The sequence below is a fragment of the Monodelphis domestica genome, chromosome 7 (genome assembly GCF_027887165.1).
Source record: "Monodelphis domestica isolate mMonDom1 chromosome 7, mMonDom1.pri, whole genome shotgun sequence".
Lineage (NCBI taxonomy): Eukaryota > Metazoa > Chordata > Mammalia > Didelphimorphia > Didelphidae > Monodelphis > Monodelphis domestica.
Genome location: NC_077233.1, coordinates 209305659 through 209323129, shown reverse-complemented (window position 1 = coordinate 209323129; position 17471 = coordinate 209305659). Strand labels below are relative to the sequence as shown.

The following is a 17471-nucleotide window of genomic DNA, read 5'->3' as shown; positions in this document are numbered from 1 at the left end:
GTGGATTGACAGCCGAGTTTGGTAACAGATTTCAGACTTGCCCAAAATCACACAGATAGAATCAGATTTGAAGTCTTCCCTAACTCCAGACCCAGCCTTCCATCTAGCTGCCTCCTGGGCAAATACACTTGCCCAAGGTCATATAGCCAGTAAGTGTTTGAGGTAAGATTGGAATTCTGGTCTTCTTGACTGACAGGCACATAGTAGGAAGTTAATAAAAGCTTACTGATTGATGGAGAAATGGATGAGATAGGGGAAGGTAAGATGGGCAGAGAGATGGATGAGTAGAGAAAATGAGAGATTGGATAGATGGGTGAGTAGAAGGAAGGAGATGATGGATGGATAGATTAGTGACTGGAAGTAAGGAGAGACTGCTTAGATGAATAAATGGAAGGAAGAGGAAATGAGTGAATGGGTGGGTAGGTGATGCAGAGATGGGTAAATGGGTGGGTGAATGAAGGGGAGACAGGGATGAATGGATGGATGAATGGAGGGAGGGAAGGAAAGAGGGGTGCCTGAACGGATGAATGAATGGAGGGAAGGGGAGATGATAAATGAACGGGTGAGAGAAACTTGGAGAATGAATGGGTAATGAATGAATGGAGGGAAATGAGTGGAGGGTGGGGAGATGGGTAGCTGAATGGAATAGTAGGGAGGAAGGGGGATGGACGGACGAAGGGAGGGGCTGGCGGCTGTAGCAGCTTTCCTTCTCTCAATGACCTTAGCATGTACAGGCGCCCGTGAAGGACAGAGCCCTATTCCGGGCTAGGCCCGCTCGGCCCTCCACAGTGGAAGGGGGGAGATGGGGAGGTCGGGTCCCTTACGGCTCCGCTGGCGGGAAGGAAGAAGCCGAAAGGGGCGGGGCGCTCGTTGGCTGGGTCTGCTGAGAGCAGCGGCTGCCCGGCCCAGTCCAGTGAAGGCGCGATGATTTTCTCTTGGCTGTAGCATGGAAGCGGGAGAGGCGGGAGATCGAGGGGGGCGGGGAAGGAGGAACGCCTTCCCAACTGCATTCTGGGCCTTGTAGGCGCTCCCCGCGTGTACCTTTAGTTTCTCTTTCTCTGGGCCTGTAGCATACATACATTTTGCTAGACCCTTGCATTTGAACTCTTTAGGAATCTCACCTGGAGAAAGGATGATTTTGACAAACAACACTATCTATAGGAGACCCTTTTCCTCCCCATGGTGCTCCCCTCCCTTAGGTCCAGACTACATTTCCCAGGCATCTTGTGAGCATGCCGCCTGGAGGCATGGCGCTGTGCACTGTGGGTATGGTAGTTTCCCCTGGATTCAGGCTTCCACACCCCGGGTTATCCCAGTGCCGAGGACCGGACTACATTTCCCTTCAGTCCTCCCGATTCCCCTCGACCGCCTCGGCGGAGACATTTGCGAACGGAGTGTCTCCAAGATGGCTGCTTGGGGAAGGAGGCGCCTTGGCCCGGGCAGCAGTGGCGGCAGTGCCCGAGAGAGGTGAGCCTCCGGGAGCCGCGGCTCTCCCCGGGCCGGTGGCGGAGGGCGTGGGAAGCCAAAGGGAAGCGAGCGGCGCTGGGGTGGCCGCGGTGCCGGCCTCTTCTCCGGTCCTCCGGTCAGTTCGTTGGGCTCCTCCTTCCCCCCCGCCCGCCCAGTCCCCCTGCCTGCCTGCCGACGGGCGCCTGGAATCTGGGCCCGAGGAGAGAAGCCGGGAGGAGCCGAGCTGCGCGTGCCGGCCTCGGGAGCTTTCATCGGGGTCTGGGGTGCGCCGCCAATGCGGGGCGGGGTGAGCGGCGCTGGAGGGAAGCGTGGCCCAAGTTCGGGCCGCGGAGAGACGGGTTCTTGCGGGCAGGACCCGAGGGCAAAGCGCCAGCGGGCGGGCGTCTGGTTTCCACCTGGGCCCAAGCTCGGGGTTGGAGCGGAGCGGACGCATGTGGTCATCTGCAGTCCCACTTCCCGCCCATCCCCCACGTGGGGCTCGGAGGGGACTCTCGGCGGGGTATGTGTATGTGTTGTGAGTGTTCATTCGTGCGTGTGTGAGTGCGCATGTGGGTCCGATCGTCTGGGAGTGGGGGAGGCCGGAGGAGAGCAACCAGTGACAGAAGCAGGTCAGTCGCGGGAAGGTCAGTGCGAGTGTTCACGTTTACCGGGCTAGGCCTTAACCCTTTTCAGATATGAGCCCGCGAGGATGGAGATGCCTCCAACTCCTACCACTCTTCCTGGGCCAAGGCATCTTGGGATTTGGCTAGGTCGCCCTTCCAAACAGTCCTTCCAAGTGACCTTTTCCTACCCGCCCGGGACTCTAGGGTCGGCAGGCAGAAATGCGATTCCTTTTTGCTGTAACCGAGTTGTCATACGAGATCAGGGAAAACTGGTTTTTGCCTCTAGAAACGACCCTTTTAATAGGAACGAATCCAGAAGAACCCTTGCTCCTGGTGCTTGGTTAGTCGTGCAATTCTGGCTTCGGGAAAACTCTCTAAACTTTCCAGTCACTTGTGTGTCTGTGTGTGTGTTTAAACAAAAGAAACGGGTCACTTAACTGTGTCTTAATTAAAGAAAACTGGCTCTTGCAGTCTGCTAGCCCATTTGGGATAATTGGATCGGGAAAGGAGAGAAGATATTTGCTTGGGTTGTTTTATATTTATGTTAAAGATTAGAGTGGAGAAGGGGAATTATCTCCTTCTTTCTTTGCCTATCACCAACATTTTACATATCTCTTTGCAGTATATTGCTATCACCCTCCTCACTTGCAAATATGTTTGCAAACACTTTCCTGGATATACCGTGGTAATAGAACCTGCTAGCCTACATTTTATAATGGAACTTTTTAAAAAGTCTCTAATGTTATCGTACCTTCATTTTTGCTCTCTCATCCCTGGAATGGGATTGGGGGTCAGTGTTATGTTTCTATTCTGACACTCTTTTCTGGTACTTCTAAGATAGACTAAGACAAAGAGGTATTTTGTTAGTTTGCAGGTGGCATTATACATAGAAATACTATTAAGATCCCCTATATTTATGGAATGTGCATCAGTTTAAAAAACTTAAAGGAACCAATGGAAAAAAAAAACTACATCTTTAGTGAATGTATGCAAGTAATAGAAAATGCTGTGTGGGGTGTTGTGTTGCATCTTCCTGTGGACTGTCAGGATTTGAAACCCTTGACTGATAGCAGGAAGTATTGCCAAAATGCAGAACAACTGTAAATCAGGAATTTAGAAAAGAACCCATTCAATCCAATGCAATGGCTCATTCGTAATAGTTTAAACAGAATAATGTATATCTCCTAGAAACAGGACATTTGATTTTCTGGTTTTATTTAGTGCCTTTCTCCTTCTCCAATATAACTTGTTGTGGCTGAAGGTTACCTGTTTGTTTTCCTTGTAAACTTTTAGTTAGGTTTTGTTTGGGTAGTAGCTCATCAGATCTTGGCTTCCCTAAAGATCCACCTCCCACTCAAGAAGCAGGAGGTGGAACTATAACCCTGCCATCTAGATCTAGCTTGTCAGCTGCTTGCTGTGGCAAACCTACAGATCTTGCTTGGCTGGTGGGAAGACTACTCTCTCAGGGCAGGGCAGGGCAGATTAATTGATTACACACCACCATAAATTATAATGACTGCATGCTATTGGGTCTTATGACTGAAGTAGACTATTTATGGCTCTTTTAAATGACTTTGTTCCATGTCTGGTTTACACCGATTAAAGTTAAAGCTCTAAATTTCTCATTCATTTTTAAAACCACTGGCTGCATTTACCTGACTGGCCATCTGGTTTATGGTGGAATTTTGAAGAAACTTGGTCTAGTGTGTGGGGAGTGGAGACCAAGAAAATCTAATGCAGTTATCAGTAGTTGTAAACACTGAAGTTGTATTATAATGGAAGGGTTAGACTTTCCATATATGGTATCACTGTTAGAGTTTCTGTACATCCATCATGGTACACCTGAAAGAAGCTATTTAAGCCACATTTACAATGTCTGTAGATTCTGGATTTACTTTGATAGAGTGTAATAGAGGGGTGGAAATAGTGAAATGATAGCTGTTTGCATGTTGCTTTGATCTCCGTTCTAGTTGGATTCTTAATAATTCCTTCTTACATATTCCATTAAATCTAGGGATTCAACCATGTTTATAATGAAGAACAGCAGACTCTGAGCTGTAACCTGAATTCTTGTCTAAAATTCAGCACACTGGCTGCAAGAGCACCAAACAGAATGCCACTTGTTCCGTCGGAATCTTTGAGACAAACTTGCACACCTAGGACAGAACAGTGCAGGTATCTGTGTGTTCTGCAATACATGGGCCAACTTGGAACAGATCACAGCTCTACTTTCCCTATGTTTGCTGCTTAGACTTACGCAGGGGCCTTAAGAGTTTGCTTCCATCAGTGATGGTTTGAATGTGAGTATAGTCATTTGTTTGGGGTTACTTCTTTATAGTTGTCTGAAAATAGATTTTCTTTGCACTCTGTCCTTTTTAGCTGCTATTGCAGCTACTACTAGAATAAGCTTTCAAAGGCCAGAGTATTAACAGGCCTATAGGTAAATTGGGGCTCCAGGGTGGTTTCAAATTTTATTTTTCCAGGGTTAAAGTCATTTCCTTACTAAGCCAGAAGTGCCTCTTAAAAACTTCTCCATATGTATATATATATATACATATATATGTGTGTATATTTATATATATACATACACCTACCTCTCCATTACTTTAGGATTCCATGTTATAGAAGCATCCTTTAGGAAGCAGATGTAGATGGGAATATTTTCAGGTCTCAGGATCTCACCTTGTTTAAGTGGAACTTGACTTCTTCCTCAGTGGAATCTGAAGACTGACTCAAAACTGTCTTTGATTTGAGTTAGATTTTGATGGTGATATGGTAGTATTAGGTTCCTACTCATGCTGAATATGTTGGTCATTAAGTGAGGGACTTTAACCACAACAAAACTACACTGGCATGTCCTCAGAAAGTTGGCTGATACTCCTTAATTAGTTTACTTCTGTCCTGATTGGCTTCTTTCACTTTAGGTTTGTAGATTGCAAAGTTGGAAGGCACCTTTTGTGAGTTCTGTCTGGTCTGCCGTCTATTCAGAGAAACTCTTGATCTTTCTATAAATGACTTTGTAGTAGAACTTTTCCATGACAGATTTGGAAAAGCCCACCAAGTGTATTTTTTACTCATGACTAGAGGATTAAATCCCAAGCCTTTAGATGTGTGGTGTTCTGCTTAGCAATCCAAAAACAAAGGATAGATCATACTTCACTGAAGTAGACACCCAATTGCTGTATTCAGATTCCTGGAGTTGGATGTGTCAGTTAGAATGTGCTTGGGTTCATTTTAGTTCAAGGTTGGAATCGAGGTGCCTTACCAATTTGTGAGATGAAACATTGATCATAATTCATTCTGACAAACTCCTGCCTGGTGTAAAAAAAATTTTTTATTTTTTACGAGTGTATTAATTGTCCAGTAGCTAACCAAAAAATTCTAATGCTTTTTTTTACATCTAATCAGACATTTCTGAAATAAGAATGGTCAGTTACAAACACCTCTTGAGGCTCAACCTTATATGAAGTCATTGTTCACCAACCAACAAACTGAAGTGATTTTTTTTAAACCTTTACTTTCTGTCCTAATAACAACTCAAGACAGAGGGGCTAGGATTAAGCAAACTAGGTTAAGTGACTTGCCCAGGGTCACATAGCTAGGAAGTATCTGAGGTCACATTTGAACCCAGGTCCTTCTGACTGGCACTTTATGTGCCACCTAGCTGCCCTGAAATTATTTTTTTGAAAAATTAATAAGGAAAAAGATGAGTGGAACCTCCCCTTTCAGGAGATGTTCTGGTGATTTGATAAGTTACATCTGTCTTACTGCCCTATTCTTCCCAGTTTCACCCATAACATATGGTGACATTATTGCCTTTAGCCAGCAGATGTTTATTTGTGACCTCTTAATATTACTTAAAAGTCTATATGCGCCTAAAGGGATCAGGTTATGGCCAAAAGAAGCCATGGCCCCTACTTCTTGGGAACTAACAGTCCCTCTCAGACCTACCAGAGCTTACATTTCTCTGGAATATTACCAGTGTACAGCACTCTTTTACATTCCCTCCTAGGCCCCTTATTTCCCAACATCTGCTCATGTTTCAGTAGCATGTAAGTTGCCATGCATGCTTTGGTTGCAGCAGTTGCCAGTGGAAAGAACAGGAAGATATTTTTCTTGAATCCTTTAAAGGGTGCAAAGTTGAGGTATTTGGAGTAAGGCAACAGTTGTTAGGAATGTTAACATTTGGGGCTTTATACTACACAACTTCCTTCCTTGCTGGACTTTTCATTTTGCAGTACATAACAGATGAATACTTACTTTGATCATTTTTTCTGTGCCCCAGAGGGAACAGCTTTTTAGTGTGGGCTTAGATTAGGTTTACTTAATAGAACTGACACGTGGCCTCTAATGTTTCAGGATACCAATTCAGAGTAATGCTGTCCTCAGTAATGTTTTACTGTTCATATTACAGGCATATTACATTGTATGTACAAATGTTTGCAAACATTTCAGTTCTGTTTTCTTGGGTATATTGGGTCTGTGGAATTTATAGGATAGGGGAAAGATACAAACCCTGAAGTTTATAGTTTAAAGAGTAGTAGGTGAATTGAACAAATAAGTCATGTGCCACACACTGGACATTAAAAGTCAAGCTTAAACTTTTTTAACCAGTAGGGCTTATATGAAGTCATGGTTCAATGTTCAATTTGTGTATAAAAAAATGCAGCTCTGCATCTACAGATCTACAGATCCATGTCATATAAATTACATACACTGAGAGGCAGCTAGGTGGCTAGTGGGTAGAGATCCAGGCCTTGAGTCAGGAGGTCCTGGGTTTGTATCTGGCCTCAGACACTTCTTAGCTGTGTGACCCTGGGCAAGTCACTTAATCCTGAATGTCTACCCCTTGCCAATATTCTGTCTTAGAACTGGTACTAAGACAGAAGCCAAGGGCCTAAAAACAAATAAGTAAATAACATGCATTGTAGGTTTGGGAAATTTCAGTTTCTAAGTTGGCACTACTAAGTCACTTAACTTGCCATTATTTGAATTGGACTCAGTAACCATGATTGGTGTCCAGAAAATGCAAATGGATTTTAGAATTAACCAAATGTTGTTAGGAACACTACCAAGTGTTTGAAAGCTGTATATGCACATGTAAATTACTCTGCCCACTGATCTACCATTAATGGAGAAAATTAAGAATTTACAGTATGTAATGATAGTAGCAGAAGTGAATTGAACTGAATGTCCAATTTCTGTCATTTGAATTCACTTTTAAAAGGCATCAAGGTGGAGCTGGGAGGCTCCTAGGGTCTGTGCAGGTATGTACAAAGGTTCCCAACCTTTGGGAATGAAATTACAAAGATAACACAGGTCTGACTAGATTAGGAAGTTTACCCAAAACCACGATTTTGGTTGATCTGAAGTACGGGAAGGCCAACTGGTGAAGGTGTTCTTGACAGGGGTTTGGTTTCATGTTAATGAACATTTTACACATCTGCACTTGTCATGGTTGGTTGTTAACCAAGATACTGAAAAGGGGGTGGTAGGGTTGGGAGACTGGCAAGAGTAATTAAACAAGTGTATTTTAGTTAATGTTGGGGTTTTTTTTTTCCCTTTTACCCTTCTGTCTTAGAATCTATACCAAGTATCGGTGCCAAGGCAGAAGATTGATAAGGACTAGAACTTGGAGTTGTGACTTTACAACTGTGTGATTAGGGTCACACAGCTAGTGTCTGAGGTCAAATTTGAACCCAGGATCTCCCAGCCTGGCTTTCTATCCACTGAGCCATCTAGTTGCCTGTAATGTTGATTCTTAACAGACATTTAATACCTATGTTTTTTTGTCAGAGAAACAAAGCCCCCAAAGATAAAAGCTTTTTATTTGTAAGTTAGACATTGGGAGGAAGGGAAGTTAGCCAGTGGTACTTGGAAAGAGAAAAGTAATATTTCGACTACATCTTGATTTTGTTTTAGGATTCATTTAGGTTTTTGAGTTTTCTTTAGAAGAATATTGTATGTAGTGTTGGGTGATGGCTAGCAATTAGAAATAGCATCCTTAGTGGAGCAGAACTACTTCATTTCTTAGCTAAATCAGTATGAAAAATCAGTATTAGCAGTTCAAAGCTGAACCACCAAACAGCATGAACTTGGCAGCCTTTAAGATCCTAATGATTCACTTTAGTAGTGGCAGAGAATTTAAAAAATGTGAGCTTAATGGGTAGTTACATGCACTGTCTGCTCTGATCTAAATGAGTTCTGACAGATTATTTGTTCTCTTTAGTTTTAATATGTTGACTTCTCTTTACTTGTCCCTTATAAAATTCAGGAAAGCCAGTTGATTCACCAAACAGGGGCTGCTACCAGCAAGGAGATGGGAACAAACACAAAAATAAAACAGCCTCTGCTCTCAAAGACTCCTGGTCTCCTAGGCAGAGGGAATGGGCTGAGGGATGCAGCATGGACACATGGAAGTAAAAGGAAGGTATATACAAAGCGATGCAAAATAATTTTAAGAGATAGAAATCAGTAACAGTTATTGGGAATCAGTGGGTGAGTTGGATCAGAATTGCACCTTAAGGCAGATAAGGACTTTAGGAGGGGAGAGGAGAGTGTGTGTCCCCAAAAGGTAAGAGAGAGAATGTCCTGTGGAGGGAAGAGTTATTATGCCAAAGCACTACAGAATGAGTTACAGAATTTATGGATATCTGGAGAAGTTTACAAGCCTGGCTACAGATTAAATTCCTGTTTGTGGAGTGGCCCAACGGGGTTTGGAGTGGTATACCTCTGGAGGAGAGGCAGGATGTGAAATCTCTTCCTTCCCAGTCAGGTCTGGGCTAATTCCCATCATCAGGTAGGATTTTGCAGGTCCCTAGGTGGTGTTGCCATTGCCTGTCAAGCCCCAATCCCTGCTTCTTGGGCTGAAGACATCTTCCTGGAGCATTTCTCTTCTATTTACTGCTCACCCTCAGAGTTTCCAGTATCATTTGTTAAGTTGCACTTCCTTGATACGATTTCTTTTTTTCTTTTCCAAGTAGAAACATTGATAAGTTAGAGCTATCTAAAGCAGGACAACCAGGATAGCAAGTTAGAATTGGTAGTAGGATTTAGTGATGAATAACCTTGAGAAAAATCTGGGGGGGAGACTTGACTGACGACTGTCTTCAAGTATTTGAAAGGCAGGCAAGGAGAAAAGGGATGAGACCTGCTTTCTGTTGTGTCTCAGAAGCCAGAAGTAGAAACATTAGGCAGATATTTAGAAGAAATCTAAAAGTAAATTTAGAGATTGAAGGGGAAATGGTCTTGGATTGTAGTGGTCCCAAAGTGCCATAGGCTGCCCTCAGGAGGTTCTTCCTTTGACTTTGTTGGTGATAGCTTTCTTCTGCTATGGGATGGATTTCAAAGATTTGTGATTCTGTGACCTTTCATTTTGGGTACCCCTCCAGTTCACATTTAAGAGGGCTTTGTTGATGCTTTTGCATATTTTATAAGTCCCATGTTTTGGTTCTATGTCAACAGTTAGTGTCCAGATCTTTTGTCTTAGTGGAGGATCCCTTATTGCTTTTGAGAGATTCTGGAGGAATGCCTGATGGCAGGATACAGTTTCTGTTCCTTTGTCTCAAAATACTAAATTTTTGCTTTGAAAGTATTTTATTATGCTGTATACACATTAAATATAAATTGGATTTATCTTTAGTTTTTTTATTTGCCTATAAACAAAACACCAAGAACCACACAAATTTTATTTTATTTTAATGTTTAGAATGTAGCTTTCCTATAGGATGGTATAATAGGACAGGTTAATAATTATATATTACCTCCTGATAAAGAGAGGCAATCCTATTCACAAAGCTGCTATAAATTGTTTGATAGTTGAGAGTTGTTCTGGGATGGAAAACTTTCCAGTTTCTTCTTTTTTTCTTCTTCTTTTTTTTTAATTTAACTCATACCTCCAGTCTTAGAGTCAATACTGTATCTTTTCCAAGGCAGAAGAGTGATAAGGGCTAGGTAATGGGGGTTAAGTGACTTACCCAGGGCCCCACTGCTAGGAAACATCTGAGGTCACATTTGAACCCAGGACCTCCCATCTCTAGACCCAGCTCTGAATCCATTGAGCCACTTAGCTGCCCCCAACTTTCTAGTTTCAAGCAACTGATGCTTTTTATTAGCTGTTCCATCAATTTCATCAATCATTTATTTCTTCAACAATAATAATGAAAAGGAATAAATAAAGAAATAAATAAAGAAATGAGGAACTCAAACTGAAAACATTAGCTTGTTTACTTCTTCCTGGTTTGTTTCACATGTGCCCTAGAGAAAAAATTTTTTGTCTGCGTCTTTATTAACACCCCTTTTACTGAAATCAAAACTTAAGTCAGAAAAGTGGCTATTGCAAATGAAGCTTGCCTGAGTGCTCACCAGGAGAATGACAGGAAACTTGGAATTAGAAGGGTGAGATTGGGCTGAGGACTGATTGCCTAAAGATGTATGTTTTGCAAGAGAAATAACTTTTGTTACCATGGTTTTGATCTGTAGTCTTAGGAAGAGTAAACAGTATTTCTCATTACATCTAGAACAGCTGTTGAGAGCCACATGTTAAGGTAGGGGTTCTTTTTTTTTCTCTTTTTTTTTTAAACCCTTACCTTCCGTCTTGGAGTCAATACTGTGTATTGGCTCCAAGGCAGAAGAGTGGTAAGGGCTAGGCAATGGGGGTCAAGTGACTTGCCCAGGGTCACACAGCTGGGAAATGGCTGAGGTCAGATTTGAACCTAGGACCTCCCGTCTCTAGGCCTGGCTCTCAATCCACTGAGCTACCCAGCTGCCCCAAGGTAGGGGTTCTTAATGTGAGATCCATGAGCTTGTTTTGTTGTTTTTACATTTTGGCAACTGTTTCAATGTAACTTGGTTTCCTTCATAATCCTATTTTTAAATTTTTATGCATTTAGAAATATTATTGAGTAGTCTGTAGGCTTTAGATTGCCAAAGAGGCCCCTCCACACCTACACAAAAAAGGCTATCCCTGTCTCCTGGGAAGAAACGGACTAATTCATTTGGAGAAGTTGAGGCATTTGCCAAAGCATCTTAACAAACTTGGTTTGAGACATTTGTTTCTTATGAATGTACAGAGATTCTGTTTAGAATTTCTTGATTCTCGGGCTTTAAATCATTGGTCCCAAGACTTGGGACATCATCCCTAAGTGGGTCACATAACTAAATTTGAAGCAACTTCTCTTTTTTCTTTATAAAGTAGTACTCTTCTTCACCTTTTGATTTCTCTTCTCTCCCCAATGGTCATGGCCCCTTTCTATTTTGGCCAATGGATTTGAAAATCTGGAGAAAATGTCTAGGTTTTGAGCTTCCCATGAATCTATTATTCTTCTTTAGAATTAAGACTAATTTATGCAAAAATCCTATTCAAGGTTTCTACCTGCTTCTTACAACTATTAGTTTGCCCCTCAAGAAAGTGATAATGGTAGTGAAAATGATAGATTCAGACTCTATTTTTGCACTGTGGACAAACTTTTGGCAACATATAGTTGGAAGCATTTTAACAACCAATCATATTTATATGCCCCAAGTGCCTTTAGGGAGCTAATTTGTCCTCACAGCACAGTGGTTAGTCTACCACCTGATTAATTCCCATGATTGCCACCTTTAGAGTATACAAAATTGAATTATAGCACACAATTTAATTAGAATGGACTAGCCTATTTTAGCCAAAATTAATTAACAGTTTCATTCCCTGGGATAAAAAGGTTATTTCTAGGCTCTTGTACACACTAACTCAAATCTACTGCTTATTGTAATGGGTCAGCTCTGTACCTACACTGTCTAATGGAGTTTACATCCTGTGACAGCTTTATCTCCAAGGACGCTTTTAGGAGCAGTTATTAGTCCATTAATAACTACTTTTTATTCTAATGTGAGCAATGTGGGAAAGTTAATCAGTTGTTTACTCAAATTAACTTGTTAAGTAGACGAAAACTAAACTTCACCTCTTGGGCTAATTTCTACCTTTAAAGAGCATTAATACTTTTAAAAAGGTATTTTAACCGGAGAGTAACATTTGAAACCTATTTCAATGCCCTTTTTCTTTGTTTTCTATGACATTTCCAGTTTACATATCTTGTAACATTAGGCTATAAATGCTTTCTTATTGGTGTCCAAGGGAAGGAATTGCCTTAACTGAACTGGTTTGGGGGAAACTAAGTAGCAGAGTAAATTCTTTGTTATAAGGGATGGCTCTCTGGGGAAGGTATACAAGGTATACAAGGGGAAATACAGGCAAAGTCAAAACAAAAAAGATATATTTTAACAAACTAAATGGCAGACTTCGAGATTTTGAATCAGAGATCTGTTTAAATGTCATTCTGCAGGGGGCAGCTGGGTAGCTCAGTGGATGGAGAGCCAGGCCTAGAGATGGGAGGTTCAAATCTGGTCTCAGACACTTCCCAGCTGTGTGACCCTGGGCAAGTCAATTAACCCCCATTGCCTAGCCTTTACCACTCTTCTGCCTTGGAACCAATACACAGTATTGACTCCAAGATGGAAGGTAAGGGTTTCCAGGAAAATAAACAACTAACTAAATAAATAAATGTCATCCTGCATAACTAATTAGGAAAATGAGTAGCTTTTTGTCTACATCTTTTGTGTAGTTTAAGGGTTATATTCCAAATGCCTTTTTTCTTTATTGCTATTCAGGAAGTATCTCTTTTGGCCAGCTCCTAAGAGATCCATCTTTATTAGTTTGTAGAAAATAGTGATGACTAGGAGCTAACATAGTACATTAAAATCATAGCAGCCTCTTCTTCCTTGATAGGGGTCTGATGTAAACTGATGTGTCAGGGAGCTATTGTAAATAGCATGTCTTGACTCTTGTGTTTGAAAAAATTTCTCATGATATTCTTGTGGATAAGATGTGGACAAAAGGAGGGGCAGGGTTATAGTTGCAGCACAGTTAAGGGTAATTTTGAAATTGAGCAGCTGGACCCAAAGAGTGTTGAATGATGGATTGGTATCAGATGTCTTTAAGAAGCTTGTTTCAGTGCTCTTCTGTAGTCAACATTTGTGTCAGGTGATGAAAGGAGGCTTATCAAATTTGAAGAGGCAATAATGAAAAGCTAAGAATAGTGAATATATTGCTTGTAGAAGCAAGACTTTTTTCAAACATCTTAATGGGCTGAAACAGTAAATGAAATCACATAGATGAATGTGAAATCTTTAGATTCAACAAAATCCACTGTGCAAGTGTCTGAATGAGGGAGATGAGAGTTTATATTAAACAGATCAGGGCTCAGTTGGCCCAGATAAGTGTGACATCTAGAAAAGCTGAATGTAGTCTTGGACCTTATTCAAAGTGTAGTTCCCGGAACAGGGAAGGTAGTGATTTCACTGACCTCTGAGTTGATCAGATCACACCTTCAACATTATGATAAGTTTTGATGTGGAGAAGAGATTAAGTTCCTGAGGATAGTTTAACCTATAATAATTGGGGGGGGGGCACAGGAAATGCATACATATTGGTCTTTGGTTTAAGGGCTGTCATGGGAAAGGGAAATAGATTTAGTCTTTATAGCTTCTATTTTGAAGAACAAGGACCAACGAGTAGAAATTATAGGGAAAGCAGCTCAACATGTGGAAGAAGTTGCTTAGGGAGAGGAAAGTGATATAGTGAGCTGCCTATCACTGGGTGTTCAATCAGAGACCAGGTGGAACGGTTGGACTTAGAGTCTCATGATGGAGACGAGCTTGAATTCCACTTCAGATGGTCCGAATCTATAAAAGGGAGGAGATAATAGCACCCACCTCACAAGGCTGTTGTGGCTATCAAGTGAAATGAGATATATAAGGTGTATTGTAAATCTTAAAGCACTTAACCTAATATATTTAAGGCATTTGTAAAAACATTTTTATTTATTATATCCTTAGTGAAGCCTTTTCTAACTTTACCAGATCATCCCCCCCAAGTCTTCAAAAAATAAGTGAATTATTTTATGTCTCATTTTCTTATCAGATAATGTCTTATCTGAACCTTGAATTTCCCTTAGAAGCTGATTTGGTACTCTGTTTAATACTTGTTTCCTATATAAAATTGAATACAGTGGAGAATTCTCCTGCAATGGTCTGAAAATTGAATGGCATGATCCTTTCCAGTTTCCATGATTCTAAAATGCCCCATAATAAGTGGTGGCTGCTTATAGGATATGTTCTGGGGTCTTAATCATAATGAATGAGTTGTCTAGTTTGTGTTAAAGTTTTGGTGATAACATTTTTCCCTTGTTCTGACATATGTTAATTTGTCTCCAAGGGAAGCATTTGTAAATTGAAAAGCAAGACCAAAATATGTACTAATTAACTTTTCATGGGTATCCATAAGGTTCTGCTTTTCCCCCTAGTAATGTCTCAAATTACTGTGAACAGGTATTTGGACCACAGTAGAAAGGAGACAGTAGGGCTGTTGTTAGATAGCTTTGAGGAGTTCTAGCAATTTGGTCTCTTAACATCTTTGCAAGAGGCAGCTTTGTGCTCAATCGCCAAAGATTCTTTGTTCTTAGAGACAAAAGATGATGATCAGTGTATACTGACATTCAGCATAGAACTCCTTTTAGGGATGTTGCCATAAATAATAGTGAATTTAGTATTGTGCTTTTTTTTTTTTTCAGTGTGTTGAAAGTTGACAGCCTATAGACAGGCACAGCTCTCCCCTTCTGGCCTCTTTCCCTGCTTTTTAACTGAATCCCACATTTTTTATCTTGTAGCAGGGCAAAGCCAGGTGTGGCTTAATTTACAGTAGGAAGTTTTCCTAGACTTTGGTCCCCTTTTTCCCGCCTTCATGCATTGACTCTAAATTAAGTTCTTTCTAGAGTTTCCCTGGAGACTTGTTGAAGGTGTTGGATCTTTTTTTACATTTAAACTGAACTTTGCCCTCCCAGTTCCCCACCAGGAAGCTGGCATTGTTGAAATCATCAGCAAACCAGGTTCTTTGTTTAATTGTCTCATCTTTCCTCCTTAACAGGGTGACCTTGTCTGCCTCTGAATGTTACATCGTTCATGAAATCTACAATGGAGAGAATGCCCAAGACCAGTTTGAGTATGAGTTGGAGCAGGCTCTGGAGGCGCAATACAAATATATAGTCATAGAGCCCACCCGGATTGGTGATGAGACTGCCCGATGGATCACTGTTGGGAACTGCCTGCACAAGACAGCCGTGCTGGCAGGCAGTGCCTGCCTCTTCACCCCATTGGCACTTCCCTTAGATTATTCCCATTACATCTCCCTGCCTGCCGGCGTGCTGAGCATGGCCTGTTGCACCCTCTACGGAATCTCCTGGCAGTTTGACCCCTGCTGCAAGTATCAAGTGGAATATGACGCCTATAAACTTTCCCGACTGCCTCTGCATACGCTCACGTCCTCCACTCCTGTGGTGCTGGTGAGGAAGGATGACCTGCACAGAAAGAGACTGCATAATACAATAGCACTCGCTGCCATGGTGTACTGTGTAAAGAAGATTTACGAGCTCTATGCTGTATGATTTCGGGAGAAAAAGGAGAGAGAGAGAAACACCCACAAAAGACAACAATGTATTAAGATTTCCACAGTAACATTTTTTTCCTCTGAAATGCAGTGGAGACTGGGAAGGTGTTTGGTTTAGTATTTGTTATTTTTCAGAATAACAAAATCACTGCTACCCCAAAGGATTTTTCAGCTCATTACACTAAGATGTGGTTCTGTAGTGACTCAAGACACGTTCTAGGCTGTGGAAGTCTGATGGAGCAGTGGAATGTTGATGGAAACAAACAAGGGGGGTGTGAAATGCTTTTTTGGGGGAGGGGGGAATCTTTTAGGTATATTGTTTAACTGTACCATCCAGAGCCAGCCAGAAGCTATTGACCATTAAAACAATGAGCATTTCAAGTGTTTTCTCTCTCCATGCTTTTATATGTACCTCTTTTAAGGATCACCTTTAAGACTGTGGCTTACAGCTGAGAGGAATAAGTTTGATCCATCTGAGGGTCATGATGTGTTTTTGGAAGTTAACTGTTCATGGGAAGTGCCTTCTGCACCACAGTGAAATCCATCCATTTGGATGGGGTTGAGTATAAGTCAATCAAAGGTTCCCATCCAGTAGATTACAAAGCTTTACCTGGTTGCTCTTGCCATTCCACTTTGTTCTGTAGAAGAGAGAAGAGGGGCACTAAACTGACAGCATGGTGCTCATCCCTCATTCTGTGGACTCTACTTCCCAGTGATCTCAAGACTTCCAGGAAAGGTTGAAAGAAATCTCCTCTTGAAAAGATTAGAACAACTCAGTGGTTTAGAGTGCAAGGCCTGAAGTTTGGTCTGACACTTTCTAGCTGTGTGACCCTGGGCAAGTCATTTAAACCCAACTGCCTAGCCCCTACTGCTTTCTGCCTTGGAACCAATACTTGTATGGATTCTAAGACAGAAGGTAAGGGAGTAAAAAAAATTAGAAACTTCTGCCCTAGCCTAGTTAATAAATGTTTTAAGATTTCTCTGATAATTTATCCCCAGTGATAAATACCTCTTTAGTTTGTTCACTGCTTTCTCTTCTGAGTGGCCAGTTGCTAGGCTGCCATATTTACTTTAGATTTAAGGTTTTTAAAAATCTGTCCAAAAACCCAGACTCTAGAGCGGAATGCCCAGAGCATTCATATTTTCACTTGGTGAGTTGTGGTCTGGGTGCAAGAGGGTATCGGGTATAAATTCGCTTTTGAGTTTAATGAGAACTGTTGCAGGCAGTTTGTCACTGGTCACAAGGAGAGTAATCCTCAATAAATCTACTTGATTCTGCAGAGCTAATCGAAATCCTCTTGTCATGATGATCTCTTTCAGGTACCTAGAAGCTTGTTACCTACTTGGAAATCCTGTTTTGCTTGAATGACAAATGTTTATGTAACAGCCCTGACTTGGGAAGGGAGCCACTTGCCCTGTTTGGAAATGTTGTGCCTGCAAATCAGATTTCAGGTGGTGCGGTGGCTTGAAGCAGATAGGCCTTCCCTTGAGCAATGGAAGAGCATAGTGCCAGCTGAGGAGGTGTTAGGCAGAAGTTCCTACCCTTGAAATAGAAACTGTGTAAACAGGTGTACTTTGGTTTATCACTACTTCCCAAACAGCATTTAACAAGGTATGTTTTGTTGAGAGAATAACCCAAATTCTGAAACACCGTCTTATTTACATTTCCTGTAGCCAAGCAGAATGAATTAACACTTTGTGTAGACAATAAGACAGGAAGTTTTAGTGACTACATTGGAGTAGACCTTGTCAATAAGGAAACCTGAAAACATCTTATCCTGGCATCTGCTGTACCAGACCGGAGCAAATGCTGCTCCTTACTGTGAAGGTTTTCCATATAACTGCATCATCTCACTGAGGAGTTTCTTAAAAAGCAGATGATTCCTCATTTACAGTGTTAATTTCTTCTGTGAATTTTTACA

General features: G+C 41.6%; 1 protein-coding gene across 3 annotated transcripts; it reads left to right on the top strand.

The window, feature by feature from the left end:
• Positions 1 to 1117: 1117 nt before the first annotated feature.
• Positions 1118 to 15930, top strand: TMEM11 (transmembrane protein 11). 3 transcript variants are annotated; one of them, XM_007498458.2, is made up of 3 exons: positions 1589 to 1966; positions 4084 to 4244; positions 15031 to 15930. In XM_007498458.2, exons 1-3 carry the CDS (start codon positions 1742 to 1744, stop codon positions 15545 to 15547), a joined length of 903 nt encoding a protein of 300 aa, XP_007498520.2. In that variant the 5' UTR covers positions 1589 to 1741; the 3' UTR covers positions 15548 to 15930. The 3 variants fall into 3 exon arrangements, with proteins under 3 accessions (XP_001364129.4, XP_056662403.1, XP_007498520.2); XM_001364092.5 differs by lacking the exons at positions 1589 to 1966; positions 4084 to 4244 and adding an exon at positions 1118 to 1467; XM_056806425.1 differs by lacking the exons at positions 1589 to 1966; positions 4084 to 4244 and adding an exon at positions 1218 to 1582.
• The last annotated feature ends 1541 nt before the right edge of the window (positions 15931 to 17471 follow it).